Below are 19534 nucleotides of genomic sequence, written 5' to 3' on the forward strand. Positions count from 1 at the left end.
TGTTATATGCATCTTTGCTTGTTGGGATCTTGCTCCCAAATTCAAACTCATGAGATTGTCATCGTTCTTCCGCATGCATTCTGCTAACGTGAGTGTGCAGTTATTGCCCTCAGAAACGGGAGCCGCGCTTTCTTTCAACTCCCGCCCGTACCCACTGGCGCTTATCTTGGAACCAAGCACATCGCGAAGCCCTGTCTTGGGCAGCACGAAACGCGCGAAGCGGGTGATGTTTCTTACAAAGCACGGATGAGAGCGCTGTAATCGCGGCGCATCCGGGCGCACGGAGCGCTTTGTCACGTGGTATTTTTTAAACTCCGCGCACCATTTTTAAACTTTCCTATTGATACCTGAACGTTTCAAGCTATATTTAAAAAATTAATTAATTTATCTAGACTAATTATTGAAGTAGGACGAGCAAAAAGAATGGTGCTGTAACTTTAGACAAACCCTAACAACATCCACACAATTTCAGTTCTGAAGAAGGCTTAGGTTTTTTTTAAATCTTGGTCCAAGTTAGCTAAGACACCCTGTATAGACCTTTCCAGAAAGGGCTCCCTGGGTGCTGCCATATTGTTCCCTGGACTGCAGTGGGCACCTTGCGCTAGCACGGTGGAAGCGGCGGCGGAACCGGTTTCCAGCAGTCCAGAGAGGAGGCGTTTCGCCACTTCCACCATGCTAGCACGAGGTGCCCACTGCAGTCCAGGGAACAATATGGCAGCACACAGGGAGCCCTTTCTGAAAGGTCTATATATTGAACGAGAAAAAAAAGGGGGGGGGGGGGGGGGGGGAGAGCGCAGTCTCACCACGTGATGGCGAAGCAGGCGAAGGCAGCAGTGGCCATGTGGTCATGCACGGGGCGCCGACGTCCCGCCCGCACCTTGAGGTACACATTGAGCTTGGAGAACTCGAGCAGCACATCAGAGAGGTCGTGCAGCACCAGCACAAGGACGCCTATGTTGTGGCACCTGCACAGGGGCCAGGACCTGCTCAGTCACACACACACGGAAGCCACAAGAGCAGAAGCAAAAGCACAACCACCCCGATCAAGTAGTAGAGCCTAATAAAACATGGGCCGGCATTCTGGAAGTGTCCATGAAGTGGGCCAGTCACAGTGGGGTGTGGCTTAAAGCGGCGCGTTCTCTTGCTCTAAAATGAATCGAACGCCGCCACTGCCATCTCTGATCACCACTGTGAGAATTGTGTCATTGGATTGGTACCACAAGTTTTGTAATAATTCACTTTTGCTTTACAATTACCTAACAATGACAAGTGCAGTTTCGGCCAAGACAATGTAACAGGAAAGACAGGGCGGTCGTCATCACACAGCCATCACCACCGCATTTGGAGCTCCAACCAACTGGCGCAGACTAAAGAGGACACATCCATTTAGTAGATACTTCCAGAATATGAGACAGGAGTCAGTGAGCAGTAAATGTACACCCAATAAAATCCAACAGAATGAGTTAAATGCAAAAAAAAAGAAGGGGACACAAGAACCGAAAAGGTATCAAAGTATCATAAGCTACACCATGAGACCATGAGACCAAGTTTGTGGGGATATGGTGGCCGCAACTGGCGAAGGACAGGGCTAATTGGAGAGACATGGGAGAGGCCTTTGCCCTGCAGTGGACATAGTCAGGCTGACGATGATGATGATGAAGCTACACAGAGCTACGAGGAGCACTCACAGCTGTCTGCCTCTTTATACAAGTTGTCTTTTTCATGCTTGCCATGCATCAAGGAGCTCACTAATTAGCCCAGTGTTGCTGGACTGCTAATTCTTTCAGCTATCTGAACTATGCTGCTCCTCTTAGTGCCACATGTTTCAGGAGCTGTTTTCATCCATGCTTGAAGCCTATGATCAACCAGTCTCTAGTCTCAGCAATCCCCACTTTGTAGAATGCTAGTTATTCATTCCATTTCATGAGGCATCAAGCACTCACAGTGCATATGTGCTGCTCACAGAGCAAAGGCCACCACTTAAAGAGGTTCAGATTTTAAAGGTTGTGTATGCCTTTCGAACCCATCCTTTTTCTGATTCAATAAACTGGCAAATGTGAAACTTAAGTCAAAAACAGGAAATAGATGAAAAGCAACATCATGCCATTTTATATGATTTTGCGAAAACTTCCTCACAAAGAGTCTTTTCCTAAATTTTACTCAAAGCAGTTTTCAACCCTACTTCAAGCCTGATTTTCACATTCTGTTTGTAAAAAACAATGCTGTCCCTAAATCCACTAACGACCACATCAGACAAACAGCAAGAAAGGCTTCAACAGAATTGCGGTAACAGAACTAAATTTGTAGCCACATGTGGGAAAAAAAATTTTTTTGTAAGACACTGCCATTCCACTTTTTTTTTAGCAGTTTTGGAAAGAAATAACGCAGCTAGAAATCTTGTTTGCATTACAAACCTTCGTCACCTGGCAAGCAAAAGCAAAGCCACTGGCTGCACATATATTTGTTAAATTGTTAAATTTGGCAACATTCTACACAGCAACTGCACATTTAATGTGTTCCTTAATGGCTCGCAGAGCTACTACCACCAATGTGTTGCACCTGTTCTCGCGAATATCCACACACAGATTCTCTGCCCCAGACACTCGTGGAATATCTGGATTATTTTCTATTACACCTCCCCATGGTTTCTGGCCATGAAAGCCTTTGGGATACATTAAAAACAGCCATCAGAAAGCGCTCCATATTTTAAAGGCAAAAACAAAGGCCAAGGCAGTGGCTACCTGAAGGCGTAGGACATGCCAAGGAGCACCAGCGTTAAGCTGTGATGACCTAGCATGACGGCAGAGTCCTTGCGCCACAGGTCCTGATACACCACTGCATACATGCCATGCACATAGTAGCTTGACTGCACCGCATAGATCCACCAGATGTCCGAAGGGACAGCTGCGTCAGGAGACCAGCCTGCAAGAGACATTCACGTCTTATTGGCGTTGCCAACAAACTGAACAAGCACATCAACCATCTGAAGCAAAGGAATACGAAGGCTGTGTTGGGCGGCACAAGGGGGCATTTCTTGTTTACTGCTCTGACCTTACATAGCCTCAGAGAAGATGAAGTGTTGGCACGCTCGTGACATGCGCACTCATGCCTTGGAGAGCACAGAAGGTGTACATTGAGCCATGCCAGCGATATGGCGCTTTCAAACTGGGGAGCAGATACCCAGACAAATTCAGTAGGATAGCAACTGCACCTGGCATAGGGCATATCCTGCCCCCTTTAATCAAGGTGCTGTATGGATAGTGCTTGTGAGTGTGTGCTATGACGCTTTGTACTGTGTCAACACTCCAAAAGTGCCTTCATGCATAGCCGGCACCGATTCACCCAAACCTTTATGTTTCTCAGTTATATTTCTAACATGTCAAGCTCTTTTTCTGTGTGTTTGTTTTTCTGGATTTATGTTCCATTGTTGCTCTTGCCACCAGCCCAGTGTGCCAAGTGCAGCTGCTGTCCTAGGGCATTCGTCAGGGTATCTGTCCTCTTGCATCATTCAGTATAGTATTTTGTTGCTTTCAAATAGCAACAGCTAAAGCCAACCAAGAGACTGGTGTTTGTGTCACCTAGATAGGCTAGAGAGGGTGGACACAATCAAACAATGCTTGTGATATCACATAATGCACTTGAGGAGGTGGCTCAAAACTTGTCTTACATAAGCTGCTACGATTGAGCTCCGCAGTTAATGACTGAGGAGCACAGTGTTCAATGCAAAACTTCTTTTAAACATGTAACGAGAAATAAAATAAAAGACGCCGTTGGATGAAGCTGGTTTTGCCATTTTCATGTCTGAAACAAAGCAGCACAGCATGGAACAATGAACAACCCCACTTGATGACTTTCCATCAAGAAAGAAAGTTATGGACACAGTCTTCCAGTATTCAAAGCATTTGGCTTCAGCCACTGCTGCTGAGCCTGTGCAAACCATAAACAATGCACGTATTCTGGGAAGCCAACGCCACAATCATCCTTAAAAAAAGGGGGGGGGGGGGGGGGGGGGTTGTTTTGTATCGTGGAAACGCATCCTCCCACTGTCCACCTAAGCCTGAGGAAAATTATAAAAGAATTAAGTAGAAAGCTCTTCCATGCCTACTCACCAGCTCTGATCTGGCACCCTTAGGCTCATATGTGTCTGGGTTTGTCAAGAATCAGATGCAAGACAAATGCTGCTAGCCATCAATGGTGTTCACAGCAACAGGACATCACTGTCTTCATAAAAAGTTGGTATGGTACTCTATTACAGAAGTATTTTCCAGGACCTGACCAAAACAGGAAAAATTTGCACAAACTATGCACAACTATACCCCTCGAAAAGCTACACTAAGTCTTTGCAACATTCACAGATTAGTGCCGAAACATTGCAAATATCATTTTTCCAAGTTCAGAAATTATACGAGCCAGAAAATTACATAGAAGTAAAAGGCATGCAGCAACGTCTTTCAGAATTCTAACTATTAAACCCCGTCTCAAGTTAATTCTTCACCAGCCACAACCAATTCATATATTTTTCAACGAACAAGTACCATGGAAACATGAGTAAAACAGCGCAGCAAACATTGCAGAAAAAGAGAAATGTAGAGAATGCCATGCTGCCAGCCTACAAAAAGCTGTCATGTGCAGAGACTTCCAAAGTGCAAAGCTCTCAAGGTCATCACGCCCTTCATAAACGGTGATGCTGCCATGTCCCGAGATAGCAGCTTGACAGCATGAAGAGTGACAAAGAGTCAGGTGCTGCTTATAAATATTGTAATAAAGACCACTGGTGGGCCCTTCACACGGGCATCCGGAAAGGGGGGCAAGGGGTGGCAGTTGCACCCCCCTGGAATTGCATATATTATCTATGCACTAGTAGAAAACAATTACACAGCTTGATTACCACGCTTAGGTGATATTGACTTATCGGATTTTGCTTATTGAGTTCAATTCTTTGTTCAATAATAAATTCCAATGTTTTAGGGGTGTGCGAATATAAAAATTTTCGAATACGAATCGAATTCGAATACTTGGTTCCGAATATCGAATCGAATATCGAATAATCAAGTACAGATGCATTTATCCACGACAAAAAAATTATTTGAGCACCCAGGAACATCACAGTTCAACTATCAATGATTAAATGAACACAAAAGGTGTGTGTGGCTGCACAAAAAGTATCCAAGTCCAGAACATTATTCTTAGAAGAGTGGAAATATCAGAGAAGATGTCTAGTACACAGCATTGATTAAGGCTAGCTTGCCATAAGCACAAAAGCGCGTTGCTGGGATGAACATTAAAGGTTGTCGTGAAGGAAAACCAGCCGCGCCACATGTCAGGCCGAAGTAGTTCCCTTCTAGCTGAAACGACTTCTCCAGCCACAGAAAATGCCCTCTCACTTGGCACTGAACTGGGACGTATTGCGGGGTACTTCGTGCACAGCTCTGACTATACCAGCTTCGCAGGTATACCCGCAAAGGAGCTCACCAGCACAGTCAGCTACGTCATGGCCCAACGTTATGCATTGCTCTGGGCGCCGCCATGTTATGTCTCTATCGATAGTACTTGCGGACCGAAATGAACGCCGGTGCTCGCAATAGAATATTCGGCTAGATACGAATATTTGCGTTGGGTCGAATATTCAGAACAACACGAATACTTGGATTTCGAATCGAATACGAATACTAAAAATATAATATTCGAAATGTATTCGAAAATTTCGAATATTCGCACACCCCTACAATGTTTGTTCTCCAGGCCTAGCACTAATTTGCCGCTTCTAATTTTTGTTTCATGTGCACAGCTTAGACCACAAATAGTGCCTTTTTGGTGCTAACCTACCGCCTCCCCCATCCCCAGCCATCGGGCGCACCCCCCTGGAAAAAGTTCTGCGGACGCCCTTGGCCCTTCATTACAATAAGCTCAAAAGGTTACACATGATAAAATTAACATAATGCCACTTGCATTGCATGGATGTGTAAACGTGGGAGGGAATCAGGACTCCATTTGTGATTTTCTCAGTGTAGTCACATTTTCATATAGGAAAAATTCTGCTAGTGTTCATGCAGAGCAATGTGTGAGCCTAGCATAGCCTGTTGTTTCCAATAATTATTATTTCCTTTATTATTCCTTGCCACAATGCAGTGCCACAATAATTAACAAAAAAAAAGGGTTGCTCATAACTACAGGTGTGACCATCACACATTACAAGAGCGGATTATTCATGCGTGGGAAGTGGAAAAATGTTAAAACCAGGCTCCTGAAGCCCATCACGCCGGCCAAACACAGCACTTCGTTTTCAGTCAGGCTCTCTAAGGCAAGAGCACAATACAGCTTTGAGCAAATCTGATGCACACCTGCAGTCTGCCTGCAAAATGAAAAATTGGATTGCTCACTGCCAGCTGTATACGCAACAAGAACGAAACAAATCTGTGTGGCATGCTCATGATGGTATGAGCCCTGTCAACCAGAGTTTAAGAGGAGACAGCAGCACATGCTGCCTTTCGCTTAGCAGCTGGCACATACTGCATGCGTTTTGCTGGCTGTCATAGAGTTCACAATGCTGTTAATAGCAGTAATATTTATTTATTGTTCCATGTATGGAAAAGTACAGCACACCGAGCCAGCCAAAGGCTTGGAACCTGTTAAAGTTCTAAATGGAGGTACTCCATGAATTCTGTTGCTGGTTAAAAGGCACAATGCGTGTTGTACTTTATCCTGCAGTTTCATGTGCCCTTTTTACATACTGCACTTCTACTGTTGAAATTCGGTTGCTGGGCCCATGTACATCCATACTACGCAAACAACACAACGCAGATCTACAACAGCAAAACCAAAAGCAGCTGGCTTTTCTCTTTGTCCAGGCTAGGTGCAAGCAATGAATGCTTGAAGCCGGTTGCTGATCACTTCAAGGTGGTTTTTACAGCGCAGCACTTAGGTGCTTGTTCTTAGCTTGTGCAACAGTGCCGTTGCCAACAGACATAACTGGCAGAACTAAAGCAAAGCGACGAGCAAAGCGAAGCGACAAGCAAAGCGAAGCGACAAGCAAAGCGAAGCGACGCACTGCCTTGCCCCATTGAGACGATTCTTTGCCCATACAATTTGGGCTCATTAACTGCTACACAGGTTCGTAGCTGATTATGTTCGAATCAGCATAAGATCTACCACAAAACTGCTCGTCACAACTTGAGTCAGCCATGAATCAGCAGTCAAACCATCAACCAGCACATACATGGGCATCTATGGGGACCATTTGTAAGACCGTGCCATATACCATGGGAACGGGCATACGCTACTCTGAATGTGTGGGACACGTGCCTCATGGCCCAAACAACACATCCTTTGTGCCTTCAGCATTCCTACTTGAAGCAATGAGACAAGCACATTGCTACATGTTCTCGCAGGGAGCAGCAAATGCGGGTCAGGACACCGCAACTAGGCAAGAGTTGTACTAAGCTGCTCTACACCACTGAGGAGCATTCATTCAGAGCGATAGTTTATAGGCCTTGTGCGACAAAGCAGCAATGCCTCACACTGTGCTCTTTAGAGTAGCTTAAGCATCATCCAAGTTTTCTGCCGGAATATATTGCAAAATCAAGCTGCACTCAAATTTCGTATTAGGGAGTACCATTATTGTTGGTCAACTTGTAGAGCTGAAAACAACAAAACAAACACAGGACAAGAGTACAATGTTCATCCTGTTATTTTTAGAGCTAAAAAAACTAAATCTTCAAATTTTCTAAACCAACAGCCAACTATATGTTCTGTAGGTACTTAGTGCAACCAGTCATTATAAAGTGATTCATCTGTGCCTACATCAACAACAAGCACAGCACAAAGAAACTTGGTTTCCTGGCTTCAATGCTGTGTCGGTCATTAGAACTCCCATGAGTGTGTTGCTGCCAGGTTTAAATATTTTGAACATCAAGCTTCAACTTCAAGACACTGAAAGCCATATGTATAAAGGGATTTGGATTTCAGCATTAAGCTCACTTCAATTTCATTGCAATAGGCATAATCCAGCACAATATGCGACTTTCTTCCCTCCCCAGTTCAGCAACTCCTTCGTTCTTTGTTTCATGGCATGGTTCAGGTGTCCCCTGGATGAGACATTTACTACACCCTCCATTTTCTAACAACCACCCCTACCCCAGCATGATGTCCCCACCGCCATCAACCAGGCAAAGTCCAACGCAGGAAAGAGGTCTTGCACAGAAATCTCAAACTATACCAGCCTTGCACCAGCTGCAGTTAAACTATGCCAACAACATTCGTAACTTAGTCCTTCCATTAGAGTCACTAACAGCCGGTCTAGACAAACATAAGGCGTTTAGCCCAGCAATGCCCCAAATATATTTTTTTCTATTTTGGAAGAATGCAATTCCACTGCTATTCATCACAGTCATGTGGGGCACTGATGATTGGTTTATTGGTTTATTGGGGTTTAACGTCCCAAAGCAACTCAGGCTATGAGAGACACCGTAGTGAAGGACTCCGGAAATTTCGTCCACCTGGGGTTCTTTAATGTGCACTGACATCGCACAGTACACGGGCCTCTGGAATTTCGCCTCCATAGAAATTCAGCTGCCGCGGCCGGGATCGAACCTGCGTCTTTCGGCTCAGCAGCCGAGCGCCGTAACCACTGAGCCACCGCGGCGGGGCTGGGGCACTGATGTGTCTGACAAGTCTGACAAACTAAATCTTTTATTCAGCCCATATCAGTGGTCTCTTACGTGGCACCAGCCAGCCAAGACTATATCCAACTATACAAGCCTTGCACCAGCAACACTACAAGGGTGGCATGGTTTGAGATCTCTACGCAAGACCTCTTTCGTGCAATAGCTCCGCCGCGGTGACTCAGTGGTTATGGCGCTCGGCTACTGACCCGAAAGACGCGGGTTCGATCCCGGCCGCAGCAGTCGAATTTCGATGGAGGCGAAATTCTAGAGACCCGTGTACAGTGCGATGTCAGTGCACATTAAAGAACCCCAGGTGGTCGAAATTTCCGGAGCCCTTCACTACGGCGTCACTCATAGCCTGAGTCACTTTGGGACGTTAAACTCCAATAAACCAACCAACCACAAAACCAATCTTTCGTGCAATGGACTTTGCTTGGTTCGTGACGATGGGCATGTCAAATTGCGTTGTGGAGTAATTATGATGAAAGTACAAGTGCATTAACTGCTTCAACCAAGGCAGACACTTTCACTGTTCCGTGAAACAAAGAACGAAAGAGGGGGCGAACTGGAGGAAAGGAGTCATGTTTCGTGCTGGGATTGTATGTAGTCATTCCAGCGAAAATGAAGTACACCTTGCCCACCCACGAGAGTTTTACAGCAGCAGCTGTATAGAGAACTTTCTGCACGGTGAACAGCACCAGCATCGTCATCATATGCCACAAGAGAAAACTCTAGCATTCACTTGAAAGAAAACAAGAATGTTAATTAGGTAGGCCGGGAAGTACACTTTCGCTAGAATAGGCCTTATATAGTCATGTGACCTAAGCAGACCTGGCAGTGGGTCCTTGTTTTTTGGAGAACAAATCCTTTCCCATGGGGCAGGCAAGGTAAAATGGTTTGCAAGTTTTTTTTCGTTGCTCAAGTAATGAACAGTTAAGATGGTTTATGGTTTATGGGGGTATGCCACAGGCAAGGGCTCCGGAAATTTCAACCTCCCGGGGTTCTTTAACGTGTACTGACATCGCACAGTATATGGGCCTCTACAATTTCAGCTACATCGAAATTTGACTCCCGTGGCCAGGATCGAACCCGCCTCTTTCATGTCAGCAGTCGAGCGCCATAACTGCGGCTTCTTGTTTAACCGGATTACTTGCTCATGACCAAACAGGCATACGCAGCAAAATTTAAGTTACAAGCTTCCATTGCAGTCAAGACTTCAAACAACATGCTGAAACAAGCATGCAGACTCCTGACGCCAGCTATATTGTCACAGAGTAAATGATGACAAAGCGGGCAGTGGCGCGGGACGGAGGGCTCGCGCTAGACCAGCAGCCATTAAATCATCTCATCAGTATCTGTAATCACGTCTCACTCTTCAGCTCGTCACTAAGTAACAATATTTTGCTTCAGAAGAACAACAGTTCACTATGTCCACTAGTAGGGAACTATTAACCGGTTAAAATCATGCCTTAAATACAAGAGTCTTCATAAATTGTGCCAACAGGAATTATACATCTGTCATTACATCCAAATATTTTGCCATAACCCATCCCATTCATTATAGTGATGTTCAAGCGAAACAATGTTCAGAAGGCGACTAAATATTGTTGTAATATCAATCTGACATCGCATCATGTTAAGCATAGCTACCAGCATCAAAAAACGGAATAGACTCCAGTGAAGACTTTTCAAATCACCACCTTTCCACAAACTGCGACTGCTCTTTGACAAAGGCTCCTACAAAATGCATGATGATCCCATCATAATTGCACCCCATGAAGCACACCAAAGAAAGCACCAACACAACTTTGGAATCCATATCAATCATTCAACCAGGCATGCTAGCAGAAATACAGTAAAAACATTGAATACTATTGACGCCTAGCTGGATGTAGCAGCACGCAACATGTAGCAGCACCACTTTCATGGGGGTGAAAACGGTGCCAAACTGAACATTTCGGAACAACCAGAGTTGAACTCTGAAGTATAAAATGTTGAGGCATGGCATTAAAAAGATTAAAATAGCAAAACTTAGCAAAAGCTACAGCGAAATTTGCAGTAAAATGTGAAAACCTGTCTTTCCCTCGGGCTTAGGTAAGATGAAGGAAGCTCAAGTAATAATGTCAAACCAGATGTGAACCGATGTAACGAGAGCACTGTTCTTTTGGGACAAAAGTTCCCAGGATGCCTGAACAGCGCTCTAGGCACACAAGTGTCATTCCTACCAACTTTTCACTGCCACTACCACATGCGACTGCAGATTTCACTACCAGATGCGAATGCATGCAAGTCAAACTGCTTTATCCACAAGCATGGCGGTCTTGAGCCAGCAGCTAATAGCAGAGCTTTAGTTCGCGCTCTCACACACTGCAGACTTTTGTCCCCTATTAGTAGATTTCAGAGCCCCAATATGAGTGTACCAGAGACATGGCATATAAAGAAGCCAGCTTTCCTAATAAGACACTCGCTACAAACTGCAAACTTTTTCTTTTTCTTGCTCACACATGTGACTGACAATGACATAGATGGGCTTCTTTTTCTTCTGTTCTCTTGAAGATAAGTGCGGAGTTGGCAACAGCCACTACCACCAATGCCTTCCGAAAGACGAGGAATCACTCACCATCCCAAACGGAGAATGGTTGTTGGAAGAAGCGGTACTTCCCCTGCAGCACCACCACGTACACTGTGAGCAGCCACACGCAGCCATAGTAGAGCAGCTTCCAGGCACTCTCAGGCAGCTTGGCCACGCTGGACGGCTCTAGGGACAGCCGCCAGCCTAGAGGCTGCACACAGAAGCAAACATGTTAGGGCAGGGGTCCGAAATGCCGCCCCACTGGCCCCAAAGATTTGAACCTCTGTTCCAAAAACACAGTACCGGCCAGCAGTTTCATTTCTTTCCCATCCCTATCATATCTATTTATCGTTTTCATGGCTTGACAACAAATGATTGCTCACTACGAGTTACTTGCACGTCAGTAGCTAAGACATACTGTGTAAAAATAGAGGAGTAGTAATCTCCTCCCTTCGCGCTATCCCCAAGCTATGAGTCACCGTTTCACTTTCACTACATTTGAGGTGGCAAACGAACTGAATTGCTCAAAGGTGACAGGAGAGGTGAGCTTCCCTTTCCCCTACTCTCCCATTTCCCAGCTACTTGCTCGTGAAGGCAAAAGTATGTCAGTGTGGGCCCCGCATGGTGAGATCAGTCATCACTAGGGAAAATGACATAATTGTTGCCCTGAGGACTCACTTGACCAAGATTTTACTTAAACTGGCTGTAACTATGCAGAACATATGAAGGAAATAAGGAAACAAGGGAAGGGGATGAGGGGCTCGTTATAAATATGACAGAAGCCAACAGCCACAGAAACCAAGGGGCACAGGGGACTTTTAATTTATTTATTTTATTTATTTTGTGGTGTTGATCAATTTAGAATATTACTGAATATGTTATCGCTTAAAACTAATTGATTAGAAAAGCAGAAGAAAAAACAACCACATGCCGTTGGTGGGATCCGAACCCACGACCTCCGAATTACGCATCCGGTGCTCTGCCTCTGAGCTACGGCAACGGCTGTCAAATCTTCTGCTTTCGGGGGTATTTATGTTTACAAGTAACCTAACCTTTAGAGTGTTCATCAGCGCCACCCACGTTCATAAGCGGCGGACGTAGAACGTCCTGAGTTACCGCAGGTGTGACATAGAACGTCATCGAACGGAGAGGGTGGAAGCTGCGTGAGAACCCTCTTATGCTTCCTATGGAAATAGTTGTGGCAAAGTTGCACTGCCATCCAACATATATTTTTTCATATAAAGGTGTTTAAAATGAACTGTAGCAGTCAATGCATACACTTAGCCGTCAGTCTCCCAGTTCCCTGCAAAGTATATGGCATGTACTTGACAATCTCCTTCGCTGGCTGCAAGCACTCCCACTGCTACGTGCGACCCCTCATTTGAAAGTCATTTCTGAAAGTATCTGGCTTGTTTTTTGTAGCTGTTGCCATAGTTTCTGCAAAGAGGATTACAAGCAAATATAAATAGGCATGTATTTATTTGTGTAATGGCACACCAACAGTGCCTGGCGACTTTATTAAAGGGCGGCTCCAGCGGTTTTTTTTACCTTCACGAACTTTACTGAAACTTTAACGGCACGTTCCCGGAACTCTTCTGACCTTGTGTGACAAATCATGAAGTCCAGAGGCATTTTCTTGAAGTACAAATGAATTTTAAATTTTCCAATTTCGTGGCCTCAATTCGGGAGATTTCAATGGACAACTCTGTGTGTGTGACTTCGAACTTTTCATGCTCACTCATATTCACTCTGCGTCTGCTGAAGGACGAAATTTTTGGTCATTTCAGACAAAATAATTACCCAAGCTGCCACTTATATCCACCAGGTTAGATAATCAAAGCACACAATGAAGGTTTCGTAACAGCATCCGTGATGTCAGTTTGGTCTGTCGTGGAGTCACAGTCTGGTCAAAACACAGTTTTGGTTTTAGTTTCTGCTGTTCTAAAATACTGCGACTCGGTATATTGAAAAACAGTCTTTGTGCCGGAGAGAGGGGGCTCTGGAAATATGATGCACTTATCGACTGAAAATGTTCAAAAAGCCACCAGAGTTGCCCTCTAAAGTGGTGTTCACAGGTGTTGTACCCTCTGGAACCAGAGATGATGAGTTAGTTATTGTTTGTGTACTAACAGACGACCTTTTTAGTTTGTGCATCTTGTGTTTAGCAGTGGTTTGCAAGCCTCTCCTTTAGAGGCAGCTTGTGATGCTATTTTTGGCCACCTTACTGCAATTTCAGTTATAAATTGCTTCGCCCGTTACATGTGCACACACCGAACAGCTTTGCCTACACAGCAGGACAGGGTTAGGTTATGTTAGGTTAGGTTAGGTTAGGAGCAGGACAGGCCGCCATTAGTACCATAGAGTTGTATCACCCTGCATGGGGCTCTAAAGCATCTATCGTTCATCACATACTGCGACCAATGTTTTGAATGTCTGTTCATGAGGCTGAGAGGTTGAGGTGAACATCTGTCCAGTGGACTCACAGGTGATGCATAAAGACTACTACACACAACACATTGTAAGCCTTACTACATCACACTGAATTCGACCCAGCAAATCCCTACACTTATGACATCGAGAGTACACAAGTCTCGCCAGCTGATTTTTTCAAAAGCTAAACATATTTTGTGGCACGAAAACAATAAAAACAAGCAACAATATGGCATAGGGGCCAGGGAAAAGGCTGCTGATCAGGGAAAGAACTCTGTTTGGGTTCAAGAGTAGAACTGTTATTTTTCCCTTTTGCTTTTATTACGATTTTTATTTTGTCAGACATGCCACCTGTGCTTTCCTCCCTTTTTGTTTCTACACTGTCTTTTGCATACAGCTGCCACCTGTTACTGTTCTGTTGCACTCACATCCACGTTCCTTACTTTGATACACGGTTTTCATGCCGTGTACCTCGGCATCAAGCATTCGATACTTAGCTTCACAAATAATAAGACAATAAGGCACCAGACTAGAAAACATGCTTGAGCTCTACCTAGCGTGACACTGGAGTACTGGCACAATTGCTGACTTTTCCAGCAAGGTATTTGCTCAGACAAGCCATGTGTAACAAACCAAGCTAGCATCATTCGTTCTGCGGAACAAGAATGCCAGCAAATTATATAATGTTTGCTGAAACAAAATCACTCATGTCTCCACTAAACAGACTTCCATACCCAACAATGTGCTCCACAGAGTATGGGATACAAACCAGGCCCCATGAATAAAAGTTCAGCAGTTCTGAGTAGATCCTCTATGAGATTCTACGTAACTATAAAGTATAACTAGCTAGATAAAAAGTTCACATTCCAACACAAGAGGGGTACTGCAATTCTCTCACAAAACTCAGCCAACAGACTGTTTGAATTTCAGCCAGCAAGCATAGCAATCCCGAGTTCTTAAAACTAAGTTCAGTCATCAAAGAAAATGTACAAGCAGCGCGTTAAAACGTCTCAAGACTTGAAATATCCCCACAGAAGCATTAAGGCAGCACAGATGAATACACACAATGTTTGTAGAGCCCCCAGTGCATGCCGTACAACCTGAAACTAAGTCTGCATATGTCATGATGTCCGCTGCACTAACGAATAACAGCATGGCTCTATAAATTAATTCTTTGCAAACATGCACAGTGAGTGCAATAATCCCGTCGTGAAGTTAACTACTACATTGGCACCAGTGTTTCTAAAAAACTGACACAGAACTTCGTTAACCAGGAACAAAAGGTTCTCATTCCTTTCCTTTCATTAATAGCCAAAGTACCCGCTTGCTGGACACTGTCACAGCAAAGTGATGCAGAGAGGGAACATTACTGCAAAGGAGAAGCACCAGATTACCTAAAAAATGCAATATGTAGTGAATGGAAATGAACGACCAATGAATAGCACTTTCCCATAAGTTTCCTCACCACCTGCCGCCTCAGGCTAGGGCTATTTGTTCAGGCAGCCCTAATTCATCGCCCCACAGCAATCGTCCAAGAACAGGCAGCTGGGATGCTTACTTTATATTCTACTGCAGAATGAAGGTGCATAGTTTATTTATCTGCTACGTACAAACCACGATGGGAGTATGCCAAGTGACTGGCCTGCTCGGCTTCCTGGATGAAAATAGCATCCATGCCCTTCTATAGTATAGTGATAGCCCCATTTTACGGCACATGGTAAATCTTCGAAGTAATAGCAAGACCCGCCAATGAGAACTTCCATCTGATTTCCCACTGCTGCGCCACTCAGTGTTTGTTAAACTTTATGTCAGTAGCCATCACAAAACAGCAATAACATGCGATGTCAGCATGCAGTAAAGTAAATAAAAGAAGAGGTAATGCCACACCCTGTTTTTATTACTCACAAACTACACTGAAGGGAAACACACCAGGAATCAGTCATGACACAGCAATATATAATTAAGGGTCATTCACCTGCGCAAATCCATTATGTATTTTATGAGACCTTGCATGCAGGAGTAAATGGAAGGCTCAGTGATGTGTTTCAGTAGTAGATAAACGACAGTTTCAAATGATGCCATTAAAACATATAGGCTGTAATGAATCTCTGTGCATGCTATCTGGACAAGTCTAGGCTTTATTTGCTTGAAAACGGAATCATACTTATTACAGAACACATCTTTGTTGCACATTTAAAGCCAGGGGTTGTGGTTATATTGGGGCCATTTTCTAAAATGCCTATGAACGTGACACACGAACGTTTTAAAGTCAGGACTGCCTTTATTCGAATTTAATTTCGTTCTAGCTGGCTAGTCCCATGGCAGATTTCGTACAAGTCTCTGAGTGACTGCCATACACAAATGACCTTTTAAAAAGCCTTTCTGTCTTCAGTTATGCAGGGTTTTTTAGCAACCTTAAAAATCCAGAATCCTGAAATTCCGGCTCGAAACATTGACTTCAAAAATAGACGAGGAGCTTGCTTGTGTGCAAGCAACCTGTCATTTACGTGCCTTTCGTATTGCACGTAAAGTTCGATCTTCGCTCAACACCTGATCGCTGAATTAATGGCAAGGCGACTCTGGGCCTTGACATTCCAGTAAAAAGCGAAGAAATAAAAGGTCAAAAGAAAAGTTTATAAGAAGGAATGTTTAATATGAGCTAAAGCGGGTGGTAAAACTATGCACAGCGCAACCACTGAAGCAGGTTTCACTTTCCGCAACACAGAACCGGTATGCAAATGCACAGCGGCGAGCACCTGACACACGAACGCAAACAAAAGCGGAGGCGCGGACATGCGGGCCGTGCGCCCAAGTCGCCGCGATAGCCCGAACTGTCGCTCACTCACCACTCTGCACACTCGCCGCTGGTAATTCGGGCACACCGGCTGTACAGCTTATTTGTGGCACATACCAAAACGCTGTTCGCGATGCCGCCCCAGAAATCGCGACTAGGAGTGATCGACTATCGGGCCAGCGTTGGCCGGACCAGGCAAGACCGGCGCGCCGCAGTAGACCCCGGTGAAAGGCACCCCTGCCGACCCGTGGCCCACGGATCGAGCCGCGGGTGGGTGGGGAGGTTGCCCGATCCACGGCTGGGCGCGTCCGGTCGCCTCGTGAGAGTCGGCCGACCACGACGACGCGCGGACAGCAATGGTAGCGCGCGGCGAGACAGCGCGGCGACCACGCCGTGATGACGGCAAGCGGCAGCAACAGGCGAGGGCAAACGCGTGTTCGCAGTTTCAGGGTTACCTTGAAGACACGATCGGTGAGCAGCCGCCTGACCAGAGTCCAGAGGACGGCCAGCGCTAGAACCACGAGCAAGTCGTCCAAAGGAATGGGCCACGGCCGCCGAGGCCCAGGAGATGTGACGGGCTCGGAGGAGCCGTTGGTCACATACAGTCCGTAGTGGCACACGTTGTACACGCCTCGCAGCACATCGAGGTACGACGGCAGAACCTCCCACTGGCCATCGTCGCCGGACATGGCTTGACAGCACCGCACCACCCCCACAAACCCCGATGCGTGAAGCTGCTCGCACCCCGTACGCCGTGTCGACCCGACGAATGCGCTGCCGCTCCTTCGGGCTGCTCGCGACAGAGGGCGCGGTCGGCCGTCTGGTGAGCGCGCTTCCCTGCGGTCGCCCCTTGCATCAACTACCGCGCGTCGGCGTGTTGCTCCTTCTCTGTTTTCTTTTTAATCGGGAGCGAGCCACTGCCGAGAGCAGTTTAGCAACGGGACGAGGTTCGTGAATCACCCGTTCGAAAGTGAGCAAGCGCACTGCGCCATGACGCCCCTTCACGCTGAGAGAGCCCTGCCTGGAGAGCGCGTCACGTCCTTCAGATTCCACTGCACACAAGGACAGGGCGCCTGAAGGAGGAAACTATTAACGCAGCGTATTTCTACAGTCGTGCTTGATTCTCGCGTCTTTTTAGCGATATTGCTTTAAAGCTCCCGGGAGACATATATTCGGAAGACAAATATTGGACAGGAAGAAAGTGATATTGCACAGCCGCATAGGCATACAGATGCGGGCACTCTTCAAATCCTGACAGCCGACACCGACAGCTCGGCACCACGTGTAGTATAATACAGCGCCAAGAGGAAGAACGCGTTTGCCAAGTGTGCGCGCGGCCCTCGGCGGCCGACGCTAGTCACGTTGCCAGCACCGCCGCGCACAATGACCCCGCGGAGCTCGGCCACAAGTTCAGCGTCGGCGAGCTGTGAACTTTCGGCCCGTAGAAGCAGCGGCAAAACCCGTACCCCCCCGAGCGCCTTGCGAGGCGCGCGCGCGTACGCACGCACACACACACCGGGAAAACGGCTTCGCGTCCCTGATAACGAAGCCGTTCTCGCAACGCGCGCTACTATACCGCGCACTTTACCCGGAACGATAGCCTTATTCTGCAGCGCTGTCTTTAACTGAAGCTTACAGGCCTGGAAATTCGGATTTAACTGTGCGAGAAACGAGAAAAAACTATGATCATATATATATATATATATATATATATATATATATATATATATATATATATATATATATATATATGAGCTGTCTCCCTTGTCTGCTTATATATATATATATATATATATATATATATATATATATATATATATATATATATATATATATATAAGCAGACAAGGGATGGGGAATGAAGAACTCGTTATACATATATATATGCGGCTGAACGTTCGGATATCAGCCGCCATCAGAGCTAGAAGACAAGCATCTCAGCGAACAAATTAATTGTGAGGGAAAGCGTACTGAACTTGGACAACGCCGGAGTCAGCTACTTTTTCCCAACTTATTTCCGAAGTGTATGTCAACATGAGGTCTACTGACAGCCGCGCTGTCGAGAGGTAAACGTAAATCGCCACTTGCTCTCTCATCTGCATATGCTGTCAATGGAGCGAAAGCTACGAGCGCGAGGTGACGGCTTTCAAAGTGACCCATTCTGTTACAAGTCAAAAAATACATTGACGAGAATTTCGAGAATTCCAACCCCAAGACAGACGCTAAGATATGTTTTTATACGTTTCAGGAGTGCCTGGTACACGTGGTAAGGAGATATACGCAAGATTTAGATCTTGGATTACTATCTGAGGTCCGAATTAGCCCTTCTTAACAAAGACCGCTATCCACGCAAGCGCGCGAAACGTTAAGAAATACAAACCCCGTTCTCACCTCACTGCCCCGAAAACAGTCGCTCGTCCTCATATACCGCACCACAGTGGCGGCCTCATATACGCATGTGGAGAACTGGCGATCAGCATAGCTATCTGAGGCTTTTTTTGTGGCTGCTGATTGAATCTTTCTGTAGTTGAATTATCCCAGAATTATTTAGTTGCTTTGATTTCTTCCTGTGAACACAGAAAATAAACTCAAAAGTAAAAGCTGTTTCTGAATAACTGCTTCTGTAAATGCCTGATAGAAGTGCTGTAGTCGTCATGGAAAGGTTACTTATTGCTGACAAAAAATATCTATTTTACACCCGTGCTGTGCAGCTTAAGATATTTTGGATCACTTTATCTTTGTTGTACACGTCTACGAGTGCTCGGTGGGTGTGTAGCTACTTTCATGCGCTCGCGAGCCAACTACACGAGTCTGGAAGCTGCGCGTCGCCCCAAGATTGCAGCTCCCACTCCGCTATCGAGAAGCTGCGCGATGGAGTGAAGATCGACCGTTCCATCATATACGGCTTTCGGGCCATGGCGACCAAGTGCCAATATGTTTTGACCACCGAAATATGAACAATGTCTTCAGCAAACACAATGTGATCAAAATTGGCCCAGCGCCCTTCATTAATGCATGTGTCCCGCTCTCCCTCCCGCCTTTGACACGTAATAATTTGTTAAATAATAAACTCGC

At 45.7% G+C, this 19534-nt stretch overlaps 1 protein-coding gene across 1 annotated transcript in view; it reads right to left on the minus strand.

Moving 5' to 3' along the window:
* LOC149340217 (ceramide synthase 1-like) overlaps positions 1-17268 on the minus strand; it is a 36867-nt gene extending 19599 nt beyond the window's left edge. Inside the window, exons 1-4 of the mRNA XM_089548990.1 lie at positions 16915-17268; positions 11284-11446; positions 2742-2922; positions 804-965 (exon numbers count right to left, since the gene is read on the minus strand). Coding sequence (XP_089405116.1) covers positions 804-965; positions 2742-2922; positions 11284-11446; positions 16915-17148 — 740 coding nt within the window. The 5' untranslated portion in view covers positions 17149-17268. The remainder of the gene's footprint in view (positions 1-803; positions 966-2741; positions 2923-11283; positions 11447-16914) is intronic.
* Between the last annotated feature and the right edge of the window lie 2266 nt (positions 17269-19534).

Source organism: Amblyomma mixtum, chromosome 6 (genome assembly GCF_055824585.1).
Source record: "Amblyomma mixtum isolate Tamu chromosome 6, ASM5582458v1, whole genome shotgun sequence".
Classification (NCBI taxonomy): Eukaryota; Metazoa; Arthropoda; class Arachnida; order Ixodida; family Ixodidae; genus Amblyomma; species Amblyomma mixtum.